Source organism: Stigmatopora argus, chromosome 1 (genome assembly GCF_051989625.1).
Source record: "Stigmatopora argus isolate UIUO_Sarg chromosome 1, RoL_Sarg_1.0, whole genome shotgun sequence".
NCBI classification, from domain to species: Eukaryota; Metazoa; Chordata; class Actinopteri; order Syngnathiformes; family Syngnathidae; genus Stigmatopora; species Stigmatopora argus.
In genome coordinates, this window is record NC_135387.1 from 22,014,343 (window position 1) to 22,036,625 (window position 22,283).

General features: G+C 39.5%; 1 protein-coding gene across 2 annotated transcripts; it reads left to right on the top strand.

Annotated features, from left to right (window-relative positions):
* The first annotated feature begins 1,916 nt into the window (after window positions 1-1,916).
* LOC144083504 (fidgetin-like) lies at window positions 1,917-21,132 on the top strand. 2 transcript variants are annotated; one of them, XM_077611419.1, is made up of 3 exons: window positions 1,917-2,246; window positions 2,677-2,725; window positions 18,865-21,132. In XM_077611419.1, the coding sequence occupies exons 2-3, from the start codon at window positions 2,683-2,685 to the stop codon at window positions 21,111-21,113; spliced, it is 2,292 nt and encodes a 763-aa protein (XP_077467545.1). In that variant the 5' UTR covers window positions 1,917-2,246; window positions 2,677-2,682; the 3' UTR covers window positions 21,114-21,132. The 2 variants fall into 2 exon arrangements, with proteins under 2 accessions (XP_077467545.1, XP_077467552.1); XM_077611426.1 differs by lacking the exon at window positions 1,917-2,246 and adding an exon at window positions 2,407-2,590.
* Window positions 21,133-22,283: the final 1,151 nt, after the last annotated feature.

Genomic DNA, 22,283 nt, shown 5'->3' on the forward strand with positions numbered 1-22,283 from the left:
GGCGAGGTGAAGAGAAACAACAGGATATGGATTCATTGCACATGTGAAACAGTAGCAGGAAGAGTCGAGGTGGGTTAATATTATGTGTATCTATTGATTTGTGCAGGTATGTGTGTTCAAGTGATGGCATTGCCTTTAGATGCCTCTAGGCATACATACATGAGAGCAGGAAGAGGGCACCAAGCAGCATCTTCGTAGGATTCTTTGCAATCTTCTTTTTTGGTGACCAAAAAGGCATTCTCTTTGGTACTGGCACAAGATTTTTGCACAGGAACAGGATCCCACTGGTTGCAGACCTGTGATAAAGATCCTCGGTGAAGCCTCGGCCTGGGACACACCATCTAGGTGAGTTGACTACACAGCACACAAATACATGATAACGTATTTGGTACCATTTAAATTTGATTCCGTACTTTTGGTGACTTTAATCTACAGGAAGACATCACAAGTCTACCAGGGGATGACTTTGTTCTGTCACTTTTTGAACTGTTGAGACAGAGACATGACTTCATGTATCTTGTGATGTAAGTATTGCTGCAATTCATGAATTTCAAACCCACTGAGTGGGGGTTAATTTGAGCCACAGGCCACCGGCTGAGAGATTTGCAGTGGAGTTAATGGTGATCAACCCATTAAGGACCCGAGACAAAGGCAACGGCGAATGTAAACTCATAAGAATTGGTACAGCTAATAAAATGCCTTTCAGAAGTTCAGGAACTAAGTTTCAATCGCACAGAACACATTTGCAAACCATTTTAAACATAACACACGTTGCATTGACTCATTCGCCAATTTTGTATTTCAAGTTTCTTTATTTGCTGTGTATTTTTTCTATGTTGATCCCCCAAAACATCCAACTACATTAAGTTTCAATGCGATCCCTGAAAGATAATGCATTTGAAAAAAATCGATATTTATTTTAATTGTGTGGAAATTATGTCTATTGTGGCTGTCTACTTTGCTTTTACACTTGCAAGTGTGGACTCAAATTTATATCACCATGTTAAGTTTTAGGTCTTTGCAGACATTTGAGTGTGGGGTTAAGCCATCCCATTTATTTTTGACGACATGAAATAATGACTTCAAAGGCAGCAGTAAAGATGCAACACTATATATGCTCACCAGTCTGATGAGAATGTACTTACTCATGAGCTAATCATTGTAAGGATCATACGGTCAGGCTCTACAAAAAAGGTTGTCATTTGACTCTTGCCATTGCAATTTAGCGGGGATAAAAACAGCCAACAGGACAAAGATGTCCGTCCTTGTCTCCGATCCATTTTTAAAGTAGAGTTAGGTCATGCTGGATTGCTTTTGGTGATGTGGACCAGTTATCCAAAGTCAATTTGCAATGTTTTTCGTCATTTGGTTGTACTGTCGTTATATTTCATCCAATATATGGACAGCCACCCTGCGGATCTGCTCATGTATGGACCCATCAGAACATATTTTTGTAGCTATATCTTAGGGCTCGGTAGTCGGTTTTTGTATCGGGGTTGATTAATTAATAGCATATTTTTAGTTGCCAAGGGTAGACAAGCTCTTTATCACTTCGTTCAGCCTATTTTAGCACATTAGTGCGACTTTTATTTAGTAGTTGATTCCCACCTGTCCCACGCTCCCATGTTAAATTGAGTTTAATACTCTTTCTATAAATAACAAAATAAACAAATATGGGTCTATAACTCCAGTAGAGTCAAGCTTTTGTATTGATTTAATACATGACTTCCTATAGGGGGAGGAAGGCTCAAAATCATCCTCAATTTTCTGTCAAAATATTGTGAGAGTCCAGTTATTGAAGGAATATCTCGCACTTCAAAATCGGTTATGATGTTTTTGCTGGTTATTAGTCATGATTTGAGCAAATAAACGACTGGATAAACAAATACCTAAACTGACAGCCAGCCAGTGGCAGGCAGGCAGTCAGTGGCGTGTGCGCATGCGCGCTGGGGCTGGCTCCCTCCCGGCCAGGGTGAGAAGCATCTGTTCCGAACGACTGCTGAGATTCCAACATGGCAGTGGCGGTGGCGGCGATTGCTGTGGTCAGTGTCTGCTGAACAGCTCGCTTGGGATGCTTCCAGCTCCAAGCGGACCACCAAGACTTCCCCTGGCTCCGATGCTGTCCTGAAAGCGCAGAAACAATCCCTCAACCCTCCTGTCCCCCACTCAACCCCCACCTCACCCCACCCCACCCGAACCCCACCGAAACAGCACGCTCGAGGTTCGACCTGTGGCTAAAATAACAGGTAAGGAGAACATACTAGTGGAGGTCCACAGCAGGATTTGGGCTGGCAGTGCGGCAGGTGCGCGTTTTTATAGAAAACAAGGAATGATTAACCAAGTTATTAATCGACGTGTCCGCGTGCCCCCCTACCCGCACCTTTTATTTTGATATTAATTTGTGAAACGCCATTTTAATGGGACCTTGTATTGTTTTGGTTTGGTGGATCTCAGCCACTTTAATGAAGACAACTTGATCACCTGCACGCACGCACGCGCTCTCACTTAGCCTTTTTCCAACAAGTTGACGCGAGCGATGCGATGCAAATGTTTTAAATCTTTTCCTCTTTGACGTCGTTCTCCACCCTAGGTATAAATCCTAATAATAATGAGTTCCTTTCTTTATTATTTTGTGCATGAATATCACATCTCATTCTCCTTTCCTTCATTTTCCAGCACGACATGATCAGCAGCAGCAGCAGCGGTGGCAGCAACACTGTCTATGGTAAGCTTTTTTTATTTTTTTTATTTTTTAATATCTATTTTCATTTTGTTTCCTCATCACACTTGTCCGAAATGTTCATCAGCAGAGATTGTTAATTAGATACCAAGGAGTTGATCCCAAGGGTGTAAAATTGGAGATCTTCATGAAATAATCATTGATGTTGTAGACAGAAATATTTTTGGGCAATTTTAAATCATATTGTAAGGAGACGCTATTAGTAAACAAAGTTAACAAAATGCAAGTGGTTTGAACACACTTTTCATTGTGATAGCAAGTTAATTTGGTGTTTCCCCCCCCACAAAAGCACAATTTCTGGTTTCTGTTTGACTAGAAATGTAATTATATTCAGTGTACTCATTTATTGAAATTCATCTTACTATATATTTCATTTATATTAAATAAAACAACACATAAACAGTATTTTCTTAAAGAGAAAAATGCTTGAGCACCATTTACAAGGAAAATGCAGTAGTACAGTTTTCGGTAGTATGCAGTGACATCATTTCAATGGTGGAACATGTTCTTGACTCATTATATTTAACTACAGTAAGCAATTGGAAGTATTGTGTGATTTTGTTGTTGTTTTTAAAAATGTGAAACTTGTTGAGTGTATTTGCAGGTAGCTTTAAAACACATCTCTTCTTTTATAACTGAAGCAACAATTGAACTCATTATAAATGTAGCATGTTGTCTCACATCTCAGCATGTGAGATGGTTAGACGGCGAGTTAATCGGGGGTGCGGTAGGGGGGTTTCTGTGCAAAACGGGGAGCTTCTCCGATAGTTTTTCTGCTTTCTAAATCCTCGCTTTGCCTCTCGTGAAAAGAGCGATAACGGTGCCTAAGTGACTCCCTGTGGGACCATATAGATAAATAATCCTGACACTTTCTATCAGTCTGTAATGTTTACCATTAAAAGCTGTTTCACCATCCTGGATTCCGCCTGCCCCATGGGACCCCTGACAGATGTAACATAGTTGATGAGGGCGACATGCTTTTTTTTTGCCCAGATGTGTGCGTGAAACTCAGGCTTGTCTGTATGAGCGCATTTCACACAAGTGGGATGCTTTCAAATATCATCCAGGAAAGGCTTGTCATCATTTAGCCAATATATTAAGTGTCTGCTATGTGCAAGCAAGTGCACCGCAACCCATCAGAGGCCCCGAGCGTATGCAAATGTAAAGAAAAAAAATCCCTTCTGGTCTTGTAGTGACACGTCTTCTTTTCCTGCTCACTTCACATTTGCCCGATAGCGTTTGCTTTGTAATCTTTATGCGCCGCGTATGGATGGCTTCTGCATGTCACTTGTAAAGATTTGACAAGCAGATTTGCTGCGGTCTCCTCGACGGCAGAATGGTCTGTTTCTTGTTGTGTAAGAGTCCATTTTTCCACTACAGCTGGTTTTCAGATGCTCTATTTCAAGTCACCTTGTGCAGCAAGAGTGCAGGGTTATGCCACCAGTTTTCATGAGTCGCTGGCTAGTTTTGCTGGGATATAAAATTTGATTCGCAAGCAAACGCCCTCTCAGATGAACCAGCTAATTAAAACATCTCACATGAACTGTCACATTCGCTAAGTGGTTGCCATTGCCGCCGATGGGTGTCCAATCCATTTGGACTGGCTTGCTGCCAGCCCCTCCCAGTTCAAATAGTTTGGACATGTCTTGCCCACAATGGCACTGAAACATGTTAATTTACTGCAAGGCTTTCCTTTTCAATTCGGTTGAGAATATATGTTTTTATCATATACCAATGCAAACTTCAGCTTCAAACTCTTACAATTTAAATGCCTGAAATATTTCTTTTAATTCAACCATTGATTTGAGATATTTTAATGAAAGGATTCCATACACATCGAAATCTGCATTAATCCTTGATAAAATGCCTGTAGTAACTCTGAAAAGCCAATGACTTTTGTTACATCATTTTCCCAAACTCCATTTCAAAGGTCAAAACATTGTGAATGAGGCAATAAACAAACTGAATTACATTACATTTGTTACTGACTTGCTTCTCTTTCCTGAAGCATTACTGTAATTTAATGTAAAAAAAGGATTCAATAATACGAAACGTCAAATATGCCTTGTATTTTTTCATTCAATCATAAGGCAACATCATGCCACCCCGAATTTAGGAATAAATTCAGTTTTAAGACAAATGCTCGACACTGCTCAGGTGGTTAAACTATTTTCAGCAATATGGAGACAAATAGAATTTATATCTAAAACCTTTGTTGAGAGGAAAAAGAAAAAAATACCACCAATACAGAGGCGGTCAAAAATTTTGCGACACTTCATGTCTTAAAACATTTGCGGAAGGTGTCTGTGATTCTCCTCTCCAATGACCAGACACAAGCAGACATCACAATGGCATCACATTAGCCAATAACCCTTACTTGATCCAGTTTCAATCGTAGACATTTTTTTTTAGGTTTCGGACTGACAAAATCGTTTGCCATGTTCATTTTCTGCATTAAAATGAATAATCCGTGTTTATTCCTAATCCACCATTTGGGAAAACTTCATGCTTTATTGAAAGAAGGTGACCCATAACCCACTTTCTACAGTGGAGAAAGTTTCAGCCATTCAGAGTTGGCATATGTCACATCCTCTGGCCAAATTAAAAAACAACAACATCAAAAGATAAAACGCATCTCCAAATTTTGCAATCTTGTACACAGATGACCTCTAAAGAAATAGTTGCTAATCATTATTCAAATGAGAAGCTTTTAAATTCAGGCAAAGCTGTTGAAAAGTGTGATTATGCATTGATATGCGGAGAAACTAAACGCTTGGCGTGCTCTGCCAACAAGTTTACTTCCCCCTCAGAAAACCAGAGCGAAATGGAGATGCTGCTTTCAGTGAGTAGTAATGTGCCAGTTGTCTAAACAAAAAAGGCAGGGTCATGCAGGGTGTTATTTAATAGGAAAAAAGCATTAAAAAGGCCAGTGGGTAAAACCATTTTACGAATCTGCCAAAGATGTTGGAGGACTGTGACCTAACGTTAATTCTCTCAGTTGATGTTATCATTATAAATACCCTTTTCCCTAAAATTTTAATATTAAAACATAGAATGAAAATTTTATTTATTGAAAAAATTAACTTTGTCATAATGATTTAAAATAAATTTGGACACTGATTTATTCAATTACTCCAAGCCATTTTTCACAAAACCTTCTCTTCTCTACCAGCTATTTTTGGTGATTTTGACTGGTTATTTAATTGCCAAGAAATATTGTATATTTATAACGGAACATATAAAAAAGGGAAAAAAATAGTTTCTACTCTTGTTCGTTCTTTAATTATGAGTACTAGAAAATAAGGAAGTTTTCAGAAAAGTAGAACGTTAAAAAAAGAGACTAAATTCCCATTTTACCGTAGTGAAAAATCGATTTCTACTCTTGTTCGTTCTTTTATTATGAGCACTAGAAGATGAGGAAGTTTTCAGAAAAGTTTAATTTCAGAATACCGAAAAACAAGCTGAAACATAAGTTTGAAACTGTTTTTTTGTAGTTATTGTTTTTGTGACAGCTCAAATATTGAACAATGCTTGACACCACATCAACAACACAAATACGACCTTTGACAAGGTACATGAGTTGTAATTGAATTGCATCCGCTTGTGTGCCCGAGACCTCTGTTGAAGTCAGTTGAGGAATTTCATTTAGACAAAAGTAGTGCTTCGCTGCCATCTTATAGCATTTATAGAAACATTTTGGCAGGGTTTTCAATGGCCTGCCAATTTCTGCTATTTGTGGCAGGATTCATTCCCCACATGCGCTGTTGTGTTGTGTGGTCTAAGTCTGACGCCTGGAGGCGAGCGAGAGGCCAGAAATCGAATGCAAGGATGGGTGCATGCATGAGGGTGTCCTCCTGCACCCAGCTCCTCTACGCGATGCATTAACCATGCACAAGGAGGAGGATTCACGCATGGTATTGACTTTTGAGTAGGTGTATGTTTGTCCACTGTTGGTTCACCGATATTGTTGAGGTCAGAATTGCTGCTAAAACTAAGATTTTCTTTTCCCATCTTAATAACAAAAAGTTTATTGTATAATTATTTATATTCCCTATCGCTGTTCATGTTTATCACAGCTGAGCATAATAGCAAGGAGTGTTTATTAGTTCGATGAGACAAATGAGACAAAATCATACACCAGATTTCCATGAAACTTTGTGGAAGAAGACCAAGTTCCAATTCATTGGTGGCGTGCATTAGGGAAAAAATGGTAATGTTGTATATTAACTTATTTAAATGTCATCCACCTGCCATTAAAATCCTCAGTGGCAGGGATGCGACAACAATTAATATATTACATTGAAAATCTGTAAATGTCAGGCTAATGCGCGAAAAAGACACATTCCTGCACCGTGGAGCTTGTAGCCTACATTCTGAGTCATCAAATGCCAAATTTATGATATCCTTGCCACGACATTTTTCATGTTCAAATGTTAAGACCGATCTTTTTTTAAGGGTAAAATTAACATTTGTTTGTCTTGCAGCTGTACTTGCCGTTTAGAACTAATTCAAATTACCGTTTAACTAGGAGGGCCCATGTGAATGGAAACGCACGTTAATCTACTCACATCATTACATATCCATGATAATTTAAACGATACATTTTTTTTCAGTAATCAGAAGCCAGCAAAACTTTTTGTTCAACAACGATTCAATTCATTTTATAAATGGGATGTGGCTACAAAAATGCTGCTCATTTCATGTTGTTTTTTTCAAAACGTCAGTCATCACATAGTTTGGTATTTTAGTAAGAAACATGAAATTGGTGCTCATTATTTGCTCTTAGCAGATGTGAAATTGGTGCCTTTTAATTTGGTCTTTTCGGGCCACGTGAAAGGTCGACGCTGGGCCCCGGGCGTTGAGTTTGCCTCCAGTGCTCTTGATGAATATTTCTTCCGTGTAAAAAGTAAAAATAAAAATAAATAAATAAAAAATACAAATAAAAGGATTTTGCTATCTTGGAAAAAAGCTCTTCCAAAGCATATTGGCCTCTGTCCATACTTGCATGTAGCATTATGCCGAACAAAATGGCCAAAAAAGGCATAGATTTAAAAAAAGAAGAAACAAATCAAATCTTGATGATTAGGCACAATGCCTTTATTTTCTTGTCCACTAACATATATTTATCCTCTTCACACCACATTCCTCAAGGCCGCTGAAAATCCCCCCTCGGGAGTCCAGATGACATGCTCGCTAATGTGGGCTTTGTCCTCTAAGTCGCACAAAGCACTGTATGATTTGCCCCATTGTGGCTGCGCTTGTGCCAAGTGCTTAAATCAGAGAGAGGCTTAGTACTTGCTTCCAGGGGGAAGTGTCAAGTGCTAAGGCATTGAAAATGTTTTACAGGGGTGCAAGGAGGGGGGGGGGGGGGGGGGGGTATTTGATGGCAAGTGGAGAAACTCGGTGGCCGCTGTCAAGCAACTCCTTTGAGGCTGGGTGAATGGCTCATTCATATTTTCCAACAATTGCACAGATGCCTTATTGTTGATTGAATAACAATTAAATGCGACAAAGATGGGGTTGTTGCAGCATCAAATGTGTGAAAAATATCTTGGAAAATGAGTAACGATTACTGGAAATACAGTAGCCCGCTCAATCATTCAACTTCACTGTAACACCCTTGGAATCATATCATAGCAGGGTTACACACAAGGATAAATATTTCTAATTAATTTCTCTGTGTGAATATAGGGAATGTGACTCAATTGTCAATATGACTGTCTATTTACTTTGTTTAGTTTTTATAATCACAAGCTCTAATTTCCCTCCTTTGTGCTACTCTTTACTCGCTGTAATTTTTACAGTGCTGTACACTTCGTTTCAATCGTATTTAGCCACTGCTGCAGTATGTATAACAAAAATGACATTTTAACATCCAATAGCTATTATAATCAAATGAATAATAGGCTTCATCATTTGGTTTTGCATAAAGACATCACAATAATCATAGATAAGATTAGTCGGTTGCTGCATCTCTTAACAACCGTTTTGTCTTTCCACCACAGTTTTCTTATTATTCCTTCTATTTAAAACCTTGTTTAGCAAAATATTGAATTAATGACAGTTGTCCTGGAAATTTTACGGGCTAAAGGCCGCTCTTTTTTCATAGCTTGGCTGGGCTGAAACTAATAGTCAACGGTAACAATTATTTTTTCTCTCTGACCACCGACAGCCTGTTATGTTGTTTTATCAGGCTTCAGTCATCTCAAAATCTCTTATGTTAATTGATACTGTCTGTTCTACGTTTTACTATTGTTTCTTTACTTTGCTATTGTTTGTTCTTGGCTAATGATAAAATAAAAAAATGCCACTTATACTCCAGTGCGACCTATATAAAAAAATAGCGCAAAAGTGAAAACATTGCCATTCTGCCACAAGGAAAAAAAAGCAGCTTGTTGAAAATGTAATTTGGATGCATATATTAAAACAGTCACGTTAAAGGAAAAGGTGACATTTGGTTGGACAGTTGGTGACATTTTAACATTTATTCTGGTAGCCAAAATCGTCAGTGCTTGTCATCACCCATTGTGCATTAATCTCTCTGTCCTCGATGAGCAGCTTATCATGTTTATTGTTCGACGGCATGGGCCGCTAATGGCTGTTTAATTACTCAATGAAACCCAACATTTAATAGATTCCTAGGTCTCCTGTGTGTTGAGGAAATGGTATTGATCTGGCTCCATGCTGCAATTTGATCTCTTGAGAAGGACAATCAGACCAGTCAGACCTTGGTAGTGCATTTGTCACTTATTAGCGCCTTTAGATTGAGAGTGGGTGAAGATGGTTGTCATTGGATGGAATCTCCAAAACTCGGGACAGAAAAAATACGACATGTTTTGTTGAGTCTTTGCACCCTCAGAGGCAGCATGTCATTTTCAACATTGGTCTATAAGGAGAAACAACATACTCGCGCGGTGACTGAACAATAGTATCAATATGTCAAAAATATAAAATTGCACGTCATTCTTGACACGGTGAAAGAATGGTATATATCGGTGGTTTGTCCGTTATCTTCTAGACATTTTTTTTGTTAACCATTGTTTTTTTTTTTACTCATACTTCAGCCAAGATATTCGACATGCAGTTATGTTTATCAAAAGGATTATTATTCCTCAAAAGACTGCCATAATGAGTTCTGTAGAAAACAATATTTCGTTTTTATTGATAGTTTGGTAATCTAGAGGACCGCATAATATAGGAGAGATTGGCAGATCATTTTAACAGTCGGGAGATTCTGGGTTTAAATATCACCGTAGTCTTCTCCGGTTACACCGGCCGGGAGAGGCTCCAGTCCGACTGCCACCATGTGAGGAAATCTGAATAGAAAATAGATGAAGGGTGGGAAACATTTATCTGTAAGCGATGTAAACATGACTTAAAGGAATTTTAGTTGTCCAGCTTAATGGATTCAAATTAAATGTGAATGGAACCGAGCCAGACTGTAATTTGCGCATTTCCAAGGGATGGAATTTGTGATGTAAAGATAGTTATTTAATTACCTCAATTATTAGTTGAAAGTGTTTCAAATTTTGAGCTGAATGTTAACACCGGCTAATACTGAAAACTGATTCTTTTCCACAGCTACTTACACAGCTTGTTAGTTTTGTAATAGCACGCTGTGTGTTTGTAGCTTCTTATATGTACATATTTTTCTTGCTATTATGCTTTGTTGTTTTCTTGCACTTCTAGTAACACAGAGGAGTGTGTTGGATTTCTAAGAAACCCGCCATAAGAATTCCCCGTACCTCCGCGAGGGCAATGCGAGACCTAATAAACTCTAACTGGCAACTTAGCATATCCTTAAGCAATCCTGTACTCCTACATTCAACTTCAGCACTTTCTTTCTTTGTCCTCAAACCCAGAATTTTACCACGTCATTAAAAATAGTGAGTATAGCTGGGTGTTTCTGCTGATAATGGGGTTTTAGGTCTGAAAAGGGGTCGAATCAGGGTGAATTTGCAGAATCGCAATGGTGCCCACCGGTAAATGTGCGGGGGTCGATTGAAACCCTAGAGCAGCTGTCCATCTCATTCGTTTTTTTATGGCGGTATAAATATGGTCACCCCAATTTATCTGAAAAGCAAGTTTGCTCTGTGTCCTTAACATTTTTTTGTTCTTGTTTCTTTGTGATCTTCTTTCGCTTGATGTGTTCATCAATTGAATGCAGACTTTTTTTTTGCCAAGGCTCAAGTCACTCTGGTGGCTTTGTGGACCAAAATTGGGCCCTGTAAAGGGACAATAAAAGCGACATTGTCCTGTGAAGAGCGTACGGCTTCTTTTTGTTGATAAATGGATTTTCATGCTCATCAAGAATGAATAACTGTGGAGAATGTGGAATTATCGTCTAGCCACAGCAACTTTGTGTGGTCTTCTGAGGGTTTTGGAATATTTAGTTTCTACCTTACTTTTTTATGGTGTGCGTGTGTGTGTGTGTCTCTTTGCGTGTGTTATTCTGTTATGCTCGAATGGGCATTTCCATGTAATTACCGTGTAACTACGGCTTTGTGTCTTGATGGTGCTTCCATAAACTAAAATGTAATTTTTTTTTTTGCAATCCAGTGAGGAGGTGAAACTTTGATTTTAGTTTTTTTTAATTTGCTTAACCATCATTAGTGTAGAGGATTTTTCATGTTGTGATATGCAATGTGATGACTTCCCTTTTCTTTCAAAGGACTTTTCAGGACAATATGCATTCGTGCGTACCCATTACACAACATAGACTGTTATACTGAGGCTGTTTTACCCATTTGCCATTACTTATTTAGATAAACAAATTAATTATCAACAACCGGCAGAACATGTGATGTCAACGTAACCATCTTTTAATTTTAATTTTTCATCCTCGTCTGCAGACGCTGACGGAGTGCATTTTTATTGGTGTGTGGAAACAGACAGTTTTTGTATGCTGATTTTTGGGGGAGTGTTTTATTTATCAAATTTTGACATGCTTTTTTTGGACAAAGGCACTTCTCTTTAAACATTTAGGCCTTCTCCTATTTCAACAAGAACTACAATTCTAACTTCTTTTAGAATCTACTACATGAATTCAAGTCCTGGCCATGTCATCAACATCAATGTCAGGCCACACATGGAGGCGTCCCCACAGTTGTTTACCTCTCAAAGCTATAAACTAACATGATTATAAAAGATTTTAAAGAGTTGGAAGATTGAAAGCATGAAAGGTAGCGGGGCCTCCGTGTTCACCAGTTGTGGATGTGATTACAGCGATCGATGGCAAGACAATGACACCATGTGGATGGCCAACACCTGAGGAGACTATGTGCATTTGTGTCCATATGCCTCTGTGTATATGCGTGGTAATGGGAGATCAGACGTAGCCTGTTAGCCGCATCTGCTGTCAGCCACTTGCTGTAACTCCGTTAAGGATGTTATTGATTGCTCATTACGGGCCTGTTCCCTGAAAGTCGAGCGTCCCTGATGATCACATTAAATCCCCCCCACCTCCCCCCAACATCGGACCCCCTTCTGAGATACCTTCTGCTCATCAGCTCACATCTAGTTTCTCCTCCGAGATCTGATATCAAGACGCCTGACATCCTTTTATTATCCTCCTTTTTGATTGACTCAAAATAACAGTCTTTGTTTAGTTTTAAAACACAAAGAAATGGATGTGTTTTTCACCTTTACTATGTAAATCACCGAACACGAATGAGAACTGTTTTAAATTAAATTGTTTCATATTTACCCGCCCAAAGTGGTGTTTAATGTGAGCTTTGTGATCTGTGTTTTGTTGACTCTGTGACGAACAAAGATGAGCTGACAGTGAAGAAACGGTTGACTCTTATTATAGTATTAAAGAGCATGTTCACATTTTGTATCTCTTTAACATTACTGGAGAGCTAACCTACTAGCTTGAACCCCATAAGTGGAAACACTGTCACGAAATGGGGTTATTTTCTCCCTAAAATTCCACATGATCATGTATTGTTAGTACTGCTCCATTCCCATCATGAAAGTTTCTGGGGGATATAATATAATGTACTGTAGATCATTTTGTCACTTTTCATAAGCACAGTCCGCCTGTTTTTAACAGGTTTAGTCATTAACAGTTCACTCCTATAGGATGTGTCCTTAAGCAAATATGCATTTTCCATACAGTATGATAGTTTTTGATCAATGCAATTTTAGGTGAATCAGCAAATAAGTTCATTTTAGCCTCTTACAGATTCCTGTAATGTGCATCTTTGTGTGAATTTGCTTTCCTAAAGAAACTCCATTCTCCACTGACCATCCCCAAAAATCAATGTGTAAAGGTAGACTGTGCAGTCCTGTATTCTTTCTTGTACTTTTTATTTTTTAAATTTGTACATTTTGATAAAAGAATGTCAGAGCTCTTTTGGAAAATGCGGAAACTCTCAAATTAGAATAAGCAGTGCATAAAATGGACACATGGATGTCTCTTAAGGTTTTGCCATCAAGTACACGTGAAAAGGTATCTTTCATTAAATGTCTCGGCTGTCAACTGTTCCAGTCCTAAATCCAAGTAGGTACCAATATTCCCCAACTCTCTGGTGCGTCTACCATTGTTCATGGTGTACTTGCTGAGACAAATAACAAGAGATCAGGGGGTCGCCAAGTGACCTCCTGAATGGATGTTTTGGGATTAGTCCCGTCCGACACTTCCCTCCAAGTGGCCAATAGATTGGTACTTCCAGAAATGAGTCACTCGAAAAATGATCATCAGGCTGCCGTCGCTGTGTATTGTATGATAATGGATAACCATTACAACCCACACTCCACGTACATGCACGCACAGAGCTCCTCACCATCACTTGAAATATGAGGCATACAATACGCTTCGCGAGCACTTAATGTCCAAAAGCAGCACATTTGTGGAGATTTACAAGATTGGTGATGGGAAGGTTACAGTGGCATGAAAGGTAGGGTTAAAAACGACAGTGCCTCAATAATTATCTCATTTTATTTACGGAGATGGACATCTTTAGATGAGGTTATGCAGGCTTTCTCGATTTTCTACTTTCTTCTGTAGCCCTATCCTCATTTGTTTTTTTCCCCCCATCGGTCGCAGGATCAATGTTATTTCTTAAAGGATTAGGCCTCCGCTCATAAAATCTATTTTAATTACCCAACACATAAGTAAACAAAGCTGTTCCCAGGTATGGATTTGCCCATTGGAGAGGGTATTGGCGGTGTGTGCCCCCTTCGAGGTTAACCTCTGGGTCGCACTGAGAGAAACATAGTTATTAGCTTCGTTGACCCACATCATTTCGTTTGCAAAAAGGCGACTTTTCTGTGATGGGATTTAACACCATTAACTCAAGGTTGCATCTTCTTGGTTCGATCAGCACTTCCATCATCTTTAGACAGAATAAACATCAAGGTTCATGTATAGTCGAGCCTTAAAGGTTCTAGTACCAAAGTTTTCCAATGTTTGTTTACATTATGGGGATATTCAGGACTCCGGACAACCACTTTAAACTCCGGAAATCCCCAAAAATTGTCACTTAATTTTTTTTTGAAGCAACCATTTCGGAAAAGTACCAAATTTCCAATCTAAATGCCTCGAAATTCACACCATCGCTACAGCTTCTGCCATCTTGATTCAACTGCACTGGAAACAGGAGGAATTCGGTAATAGTGAATGTGGAATCATCCGAGTTACAAGTTCTGACGTATGATTCATCTTGCACAACTTCAGCGTGGCAATCGATTCGGAATCGATTTCATAGGTAGCCCCTCGTTTTAACATTTTCGTTTTTTCATAAGGGAAGTAAGTATTAAGGCTGACTAAACCACCAGTCTTTTGTTTCGTAACAAATCCTATCATTTCTGGGGTTGTTTAATACAGCACTTACCAATATGCCTCCTCGGAATAAGCGCAAAATGGATCGCAATTTCGATGAAACTTTTAAGAAATCCAGACACTCGTAGAACTTTGCTTTTTATTCGACGACACAAAGATAGTTTTTTCATTATGCTGTACTTTTTCAATGATTTGCAAAAACACAATTTCAATTAATGTAGAAACATGATAATAACAGTTTGATTTAAATTGTCCTACACTTATTTTTTTGACATTCTATATTGATTTTGCGTGAATCGCATTCATTCTGGAAATACTCCGGAAATGGGACAAAGGTACTCCTGAAATGGGGTCAACGGAGGTTGGCAGCTCTGATTGTCTAATGGGGAAGTAAATATCTATCAAGTCAGCAAATTTGCCATGCTGCCCTGGTCCCAGGAAATGGATAGCAGACACCTGCACACATACAAGCACACACCTAAGGTACAATTCTTCTGGATTTCATCACGGAATGACAAACAAAGCCATGCACAATTTCCTTGATAGTGAGCATTTGTTTAACTGCGCCCTACTCATTTAACCCACCTTTCCATGTGTCTGTCTTGTCCAAGCGAATTTAGATAATGTCTTAAATCTTTTGTTGTGATTGTACTGCTGGCACGCTTTGACACTGAGTGTTTTAATCATGTTTACAACTAAAAATAGATATGTGCCACTTCTAAAATGTGCTGAATAGCAGATGAGTATAATTGAAAGTGACTCCAATTTTTGTATTTGTTAATATTCGTGTGTTTAAAGAAGGACAAGGGGAGATCCACTGAAACAAATTGAGAATAAAAGTCTCAAATTTAAGTTTCACATCATACAGATAATAAGCAGAGTTAAATAAATGATGCTAGGGTGTGCTGAATATGTACACTTTGCTTGTTAAACTTGTTTTTGGAGATTCTAAAGTTAGATGCTTAGTTTCTTCATCTGAAAGTATTAGTTTGAACATGATGCTGATTTGATTGATCTTAATATAACTCCAGTCAATCCAAATGTTGTCTGCAACAAAAAAATAAAGATATCGTAAAATAAAAATATCAGAATTAATATCTGAAATGCACGCATTTCATTGGCTTCAACAATTTTGGCATATAACATGTCTGATCCCAGCAATTTTGACTACTTCCTGCAAATTATGGCTTTTATTGATGTATTTCTTCAACTATTACACGTGATAAAAATTAAATCTTTTTGATGCACTATTCAAAACCTTGTCTGTTAATATAAGACTGGTTTCTGAAATAACGTCAGTATTACAACCATTATTGCTGGTAGTGAGCAGTTGAGTCAGACATTTTTTACCCGTCAACCAGAAGGGGGGGAAAAACAAACCAAAAAAATATGACTGCTTTGTTGAGTTTAGTGGACTAAATTTAGCTGCATTGTTAACAATACCTATGTAATTGTCTAGCATAAAGTAAACTTGTCAAAACTGATCTTCTGATGATTCCTGTGATTGGAGTTTGATGGTCACGCTGTGATGTCAAAGAGCATTGATTACTATGAATATTAGATTTTTTTTTTCTTAAAGATGCTGACATGTGTCAAGTATCTTTATATTGCCACGGCGAGCTGTCATCTTTACAGCAGCCAACCACCAGCAGCCCTTACCGTCTTTGAATTAGTGACAGCTCATTTCTTTGGGTCAATGCTCAAGCATCTGAGACTTTGAACTCACGCTGTTTACTTCCCTCATCTGTTGTTGTTTTTGCTTTTGACAGACTGCTTGTCATCACGTTGAGCCGAGGAGGAGCTCAAATTTGACTTCAAAGTACATTTGGATTTTTCTTTTTAGTTTTGTTTAGAGGGGAAAGCGAGACACAGAGGCATTTTCATGATCTTTTTTAGCATTTACATACTGTCATTCATACCAGCCTAAAGTGTTCAGCTAAAGAAGGTCAATATTTCTATTTCAGTTCTGTTCTTGATCATTTTAGAATTTCACAATGCCACGTAACTTGGTGTCTCACACATTCCGCCGACACGCAGAAACCGCATGAGAATGATGGGACCAATGGGACAGCTTTGCTCCAGTAACCATTTGGAAAAATGCTGGTGTGGTACTTGACTCATAACAAATCATTAGGTCCTCTGTTAAAGTGTTTACTACACATAAAAGCTAATAGACGATGAGCAGATATCAGGGGTAATGAGTAATGAATGATTTGTGCAGTTCCACATGGTGGTCAAAGGAAGGGAAAATAAAAATAAGGTATATAACTTAATTAAACCCAAACTTAGACAGTGGTATGTTGAATGAGTTTTGTGTTTAATTGGCTTCGACCTCACTTAGTTTTGATGTTTTCTGCACAGTATGTCATTCCAACTTGATAATTAGAACGGTTGTATTTCCAAGGATTTTGTCTGAACGGTGTGTAGGAGTTGCTTTTTGACCATTATTTGAAATTTCATTTAATATGGTGTACATGATTTACTATTAGTCGCAGATTGACGTGAATTATTTCCATGGCGGATAAATGGAACGGTCCGTCTGGTGTGCCAGGTTAGAATATACAGCACTTTGAAGCAAACTCTCAATTTATTCAATCTTTAACAGTGAAAAAGGGTAGAAGGAATTCCATATTTAATAAAAAAAAATGAGTTCAAGGATAAGAAAGCTGACCTTGTTCCTTTTTCTTCCTGATATTGTCTTATCACTAAGCTGTGTGAAAAACCAAGATGTCTGTGTTTTGGGAGTACCAACAGCATTCATCAAATGACAATTTGTTGTTTGTTTGGATATTTCCAGATTCTACATAAGACAGCTTTCAAATGACACCAATTATGAAAAATGTGATTGCCAATAATTAAATTGGCTTCACATTTGCGAACAGGCACACTGGGCACTTTTCAGTCCGCATTGCAGAAATTGTTGATATCATGTTTTTGGACCAAATGAAAGCTTTTGATGGGTTCTAATTGCCAGGGAACAAAAATGGTGTTTCATTTCTCATATTATTCAGTCTATAAATTTATCCATGTCTTATTATTTCTAATATAGATTTTGTCTTTTATTTAAGAGTAAACATTTATTGTATTTAAATGGATGCTTTATTAGGATATATTGTCACTACACTAGTGGTTATTTATTTACACTAATACAGGATATTGACCACTTAAATTCCTTATTCTGACAGGACTATTCACATATGTAATTTTGCTGGCGTTTAGGTGGATTAAAACGAGGTCACATTTAAATGAATCAGTCTTACTGCTATCAAACTAAAGATCTTACCTTTTAATTATTAACTGGCCTTTATGATATTTTGTAGTACTAAGAGTTTAAATCTGCTGCGATTATTACCCGCAGCTTTTGGTGGAATGAGTCGATAGCTGTCTGTCCATGTTTACTGATGGAGCCGGCTGGGATTAAAGGAAACAGTTCCTCACCAGCCCCCCCGAGGCAATAAAAGAGGGCTGGCAGGGGGCAGGTGAAAGTAGCTGCAGATGAGATAGCGCAAAGGGAGGTGGGTAAGAAAAAAGAGTGGGAGCAGTAAATAAAGCCGGGGGCGGTGGTTAGGAAACGAGAGGTAAGGGATTGAAAATGAGAATTCTAAATATTGTGAAAATGGAAGGAGCAGATTAGAATTATAAAAATAAAATCTAGTGGTTGACGGTGGTGATGCACAATAGCTAGGATTCAGGTAAGAAGGAAAAGAAACAACGGCAGCCCGGTTGGTTGGGGGGAGGTAAAGCTACAGAGAAGAGGTCAAGGTGGAACGGTGCAGGAAAGAACCAAAGCCTCAGACACAATTGTGATTCATACCCTGCAGCAACGCCAGAGCATTGCATGCCCAGGTTTGTTCATTTGGGTCTGTGAAGGCGAGCTATTGTGTATCCGATACATGTTAGAAGAAATCGAATGGTTTTGTGTGATGTTGCAAGATGCTTGAAGGGGTTCTTAAAAAATTAAAAAAATAAAGCTTATATATATATATATATATATATATATATATATATATATATATATATATATATATATATATATATATATATATATATATATATATATATATATATATATATATATATATATATATATATAAAAAGTCCCACCACCAGTCCCCTCAAATTATTAGGCTATTATAATGTGTGTTTGTGTTTCTTCCACTCAGTCAACCATACCTTTACTTACACGTCCTTAACACAAATTAAGTTGTTGATTGGGTCACTCTTATTAATTATCCTTGTTAGGCTTTGTGTGAAAAGCTAATCTTTCAAAAGCATTCTACACCCGTAACCCATTTAGTGCAGTCACTGAATCTACCTGTGTGTTCTCTGTTTGCACCAGGGTTGAAGATGCAGTGGCATCCTGAGCAAAGCCAGTGGGCTGAACAGCATTTTGACATCTCCTCAACTACATGCTCCCCAGCCCACAAGGCAGAGTCCTACCGCGTTGTACCTGGCCATCTTCAGTGCTCCGCGGCCTACCATTATGCCTGGGCGAACGATGACATATCAGCCCTCACCGCCTCTAACATGCTCAAGAAATATGCGGAGAGGTATTCTGGCATCCTGGAGTTGCCCATGTCCTATCCCGAAGCCACCAGTCTCCCAGGAGGGATGAATGGACGGAAGGGTGAATCGGAACCCTGGCAAGACGGGGTCTATCCAATGAACTGCATTCCCGAGAGGGTTCCCATCCGCAAGGGAGGCGTTGCGACAACTTCTGAGGTTGTAACTGGTTTGTGCAGCTCTCCAGGTCTTGCCTCCAGTACCCTGAGTGAACCCAGCTATTCGAGCGGTAGCTGTGGCAATCACACCGCTACTACACTCCACTCATCCTCGTTGCCCGCTCAGGAATTTGGTATTTCTTACAGCGGTTCCTACTTGCACAGTAATTACAATTCCCAGTCGGTCCCTGTCCCTTCACATTCCTCCCCATTACACAGCTCTGGTCTCTTGCAACCACCACCGCCAACCTCTCACTCTACTCTAGTCCCAGCTTTTGGCGCAGGCTCCCAAAACCTGTCTAGTTATAATTACCCCGCTGCAGTATACCCTGCCCAGAGCTCAGTCGGACCTGGATACAGCAGTGGGGGAGTACCTCCTGCAGCCTCATACCTTCCCACAGGCATCGCCACCCCGACCCCCCTTCCCCCTTATCAATATCACAACCATAACTTGGCCCCAATCACCCCGAGTCCTCTGAACAGTTGCTCCTCCAACTTGCTGAAGAGGAAAGGCTTCTACGTGACAGCCCAGGGAGATATCGACTCCTCTTATGCAAACTATGGCTATGACCAGACTCGCAGTTCAAGCGAAAGCCCAATGTACAGGGTGGCGGACAGTAGCAGCACCAACAGAAGTTGCAATAGTCCCGTTGGAAGCGGTTTTGATAGGAGTGTCGAGAAGCCATCGCTACTTTTTAATCCACAAAAGCAGCCCGCAATACCTTCAGAGCAGCAGAAGCAGCAGAGAAAATATAACAGCCAGGCAACTAGCAACCCGTTATCTCCATCAACCTATGTCTCTTCCTCTCTCGGGGGCTCTCGCGGGGCAGACTCTCTCGTAAGCTTCATATCGCCACCCCCCGGCGATCAAAGTGCTGAAGATCATCGTGTCCGTCACTCCCACTCAGGGGCGTCCTCTTCTCTAACTATGTCCTCCTCACACTCTGCTGAAGAGCAACTCAAATCCTGTGACTCTCACCTGTTGGACATGGTAACCTCTGAAATTGTTCAGCCGGGTCCTCCCATTGACTGGAGTGACATTGCAGGTTTAGAATTGGCCAAAGCGACCCTTAAAGACGAGGTTATGTGGCCCATTCTACGCCCTGACATATTTAGAAGCTTAGGACACTCTCCACGCTGTGTGCTTTTGTTTGGCCCGAGAGGCAGCGGTAGGACGTTGCTAAGCCGGTGTTTGGCCAGCCAGCTTGGTGCTTCATTACTTCGACTCGATGGGTCCACTTTAGTCACCAAGTGGCTGACGGATGGGGAGGAAATCATCCGAGCGTCCTTCCTAATAGCGCGCTGCCGTCAACCCTCTGTACTCTTCATTAGTGAGGTGGACATGCTGCTTTCAGCACAATTCACTGAGGAAAGTCCCTTTAACAGACTAAAGGGGGAGCTAGTTTCCCAGCTGGACACACTACTAATGAGCTCCAGTGTGGATGGAAGGCATCAAGTATTAGTGGTTTGCTCTACGACCAGGCCCCAGGACATAGATGAGGGGCTGCATAGGTACTTTGCTCGGCGCGTTTTGGTATCCCTGCCTGACAGCGCGGCCCGGAACCACATTTTTAAACAGTTCCTTGCTCAATCCCAGCACAAATACTGCATTAGCGAGGCGGAGCTGGCGCTGTTGGTGCAACACACGGAAGGTTTCTCTGGACTTGACCTATCCAGACTTTGCGAGGAAGCCTGTGTGGGTCTGTTACACATATCCACCCAACAGGGTATGGAAATGCCCAGCATGATTCGGCCACTAACCTACCAGGACTTCGAGAGGGTCTTTTGTAAATTGCATGCCAGTATATCGCAAAAAGAGATTGACATGCACACTGAATGGAACAAGATGTTTGGCTGTAGACAATAAAAGGACATGTTGTACTTGATGTCAAGAGGCCCTTTTCCTCAGGGCAGATGCATTGTGCTAGGAAGAGAAACCAACAGTAAGGCCTCACAGAAAATCTTTCACACCACTTTTGCAGGACTTGTGCAGACACTGTATATGTATATGTACGAGGGGTGTAACGATAGGCTATACTTAATTGAATGTATATTTTGCAGTATTGTACAGAACGTAAAGTGTTAGTCATTGTGAAGCCTGAAAATATGTGCTTAAAAAACAAAAACAAAAACTCTGGCATACAAAGAGGAACTCTAAGGCTATGAAGATTAAGCCGAAGGAATAACAAACGCTATTGCATTTTTTTAATCATAGTTGAGCAGGCCTCTTGCCATTCGCCCAGCCTCTTTGTTTAAACTTACGAATTAGATGAGACTAAGAGCATATCCCTTAACAGGAAATGACTCGTGGTTTAGTGTAGAAATGACAACTATCAACCTAAATGCCATTCAATTTCTTCCAGTCTTGAACTTTTAATGTAATGATTGTGAACTAAACTGTGATGTTGGCGTATCGTTACACCCCTGATATATACCATTCTTAACAAATGTATTAGACCAGCTGTCATAAAAGCAAGAGCCCATATGATATTAAGTGATTTAATGGTGCCTCTTCCAGCCAACTTGCATTGTTTTTAATCGTTGTCTTTTGAACCCAAAACTGAGTCGCTGAGCTTCTGGTAAGGAGAACTCACCAATCAATCATAACATTCAAGCACTAAACCAAATTGGTCTGGTGCCAAAGGTGATTAAACAATTCAAATTTGACATCCTAATCAAGAAATATCAATGTGCTTGACTAATGATTTTGTGACACAATCAATAAGAATATTGTTGGAAGAGACGTAAGGTAGCTCTAGCATAACAAATGTATTAATTGACAGTTGAATCACAGAAACATAAAAATAATATTTTAGTTATTATCAATGGCGCTAATTTAGGGAATTTTAAGAAATACCCTAACAACAGGTGGTGGTCTGATAAATGTGTATAGTATTGTGTATGTCTACACTAATCCCTCGAATATCGCGGTTAAATCTCATTATACTTGTATAATGACAATAAAAGCATTCAATTCAATGTAGACCAGACATGGCCGCGATAATCGAAAAATCGCAAAGTAGGGTCACCCCGATTT

What these genes read in the sequence shown, in the direction of transcription:
- LOC144083504 (XM_077611419.1), top strand. Translation starts at nt 2,683, where the DNA reads ATGATCAGCAGCAGCAGCAGCGGTGGCAGCAACACTGTCTATG. An exon ending in TGGCAGCAACACTGTCTATG is followed by an intron (nt 2,726 to 18,864) that starts GTAAGCTTTTTT and finishes TGTTTGCACCAG; the next exon opens with GGTTGAAGATGCAGTGGCAT.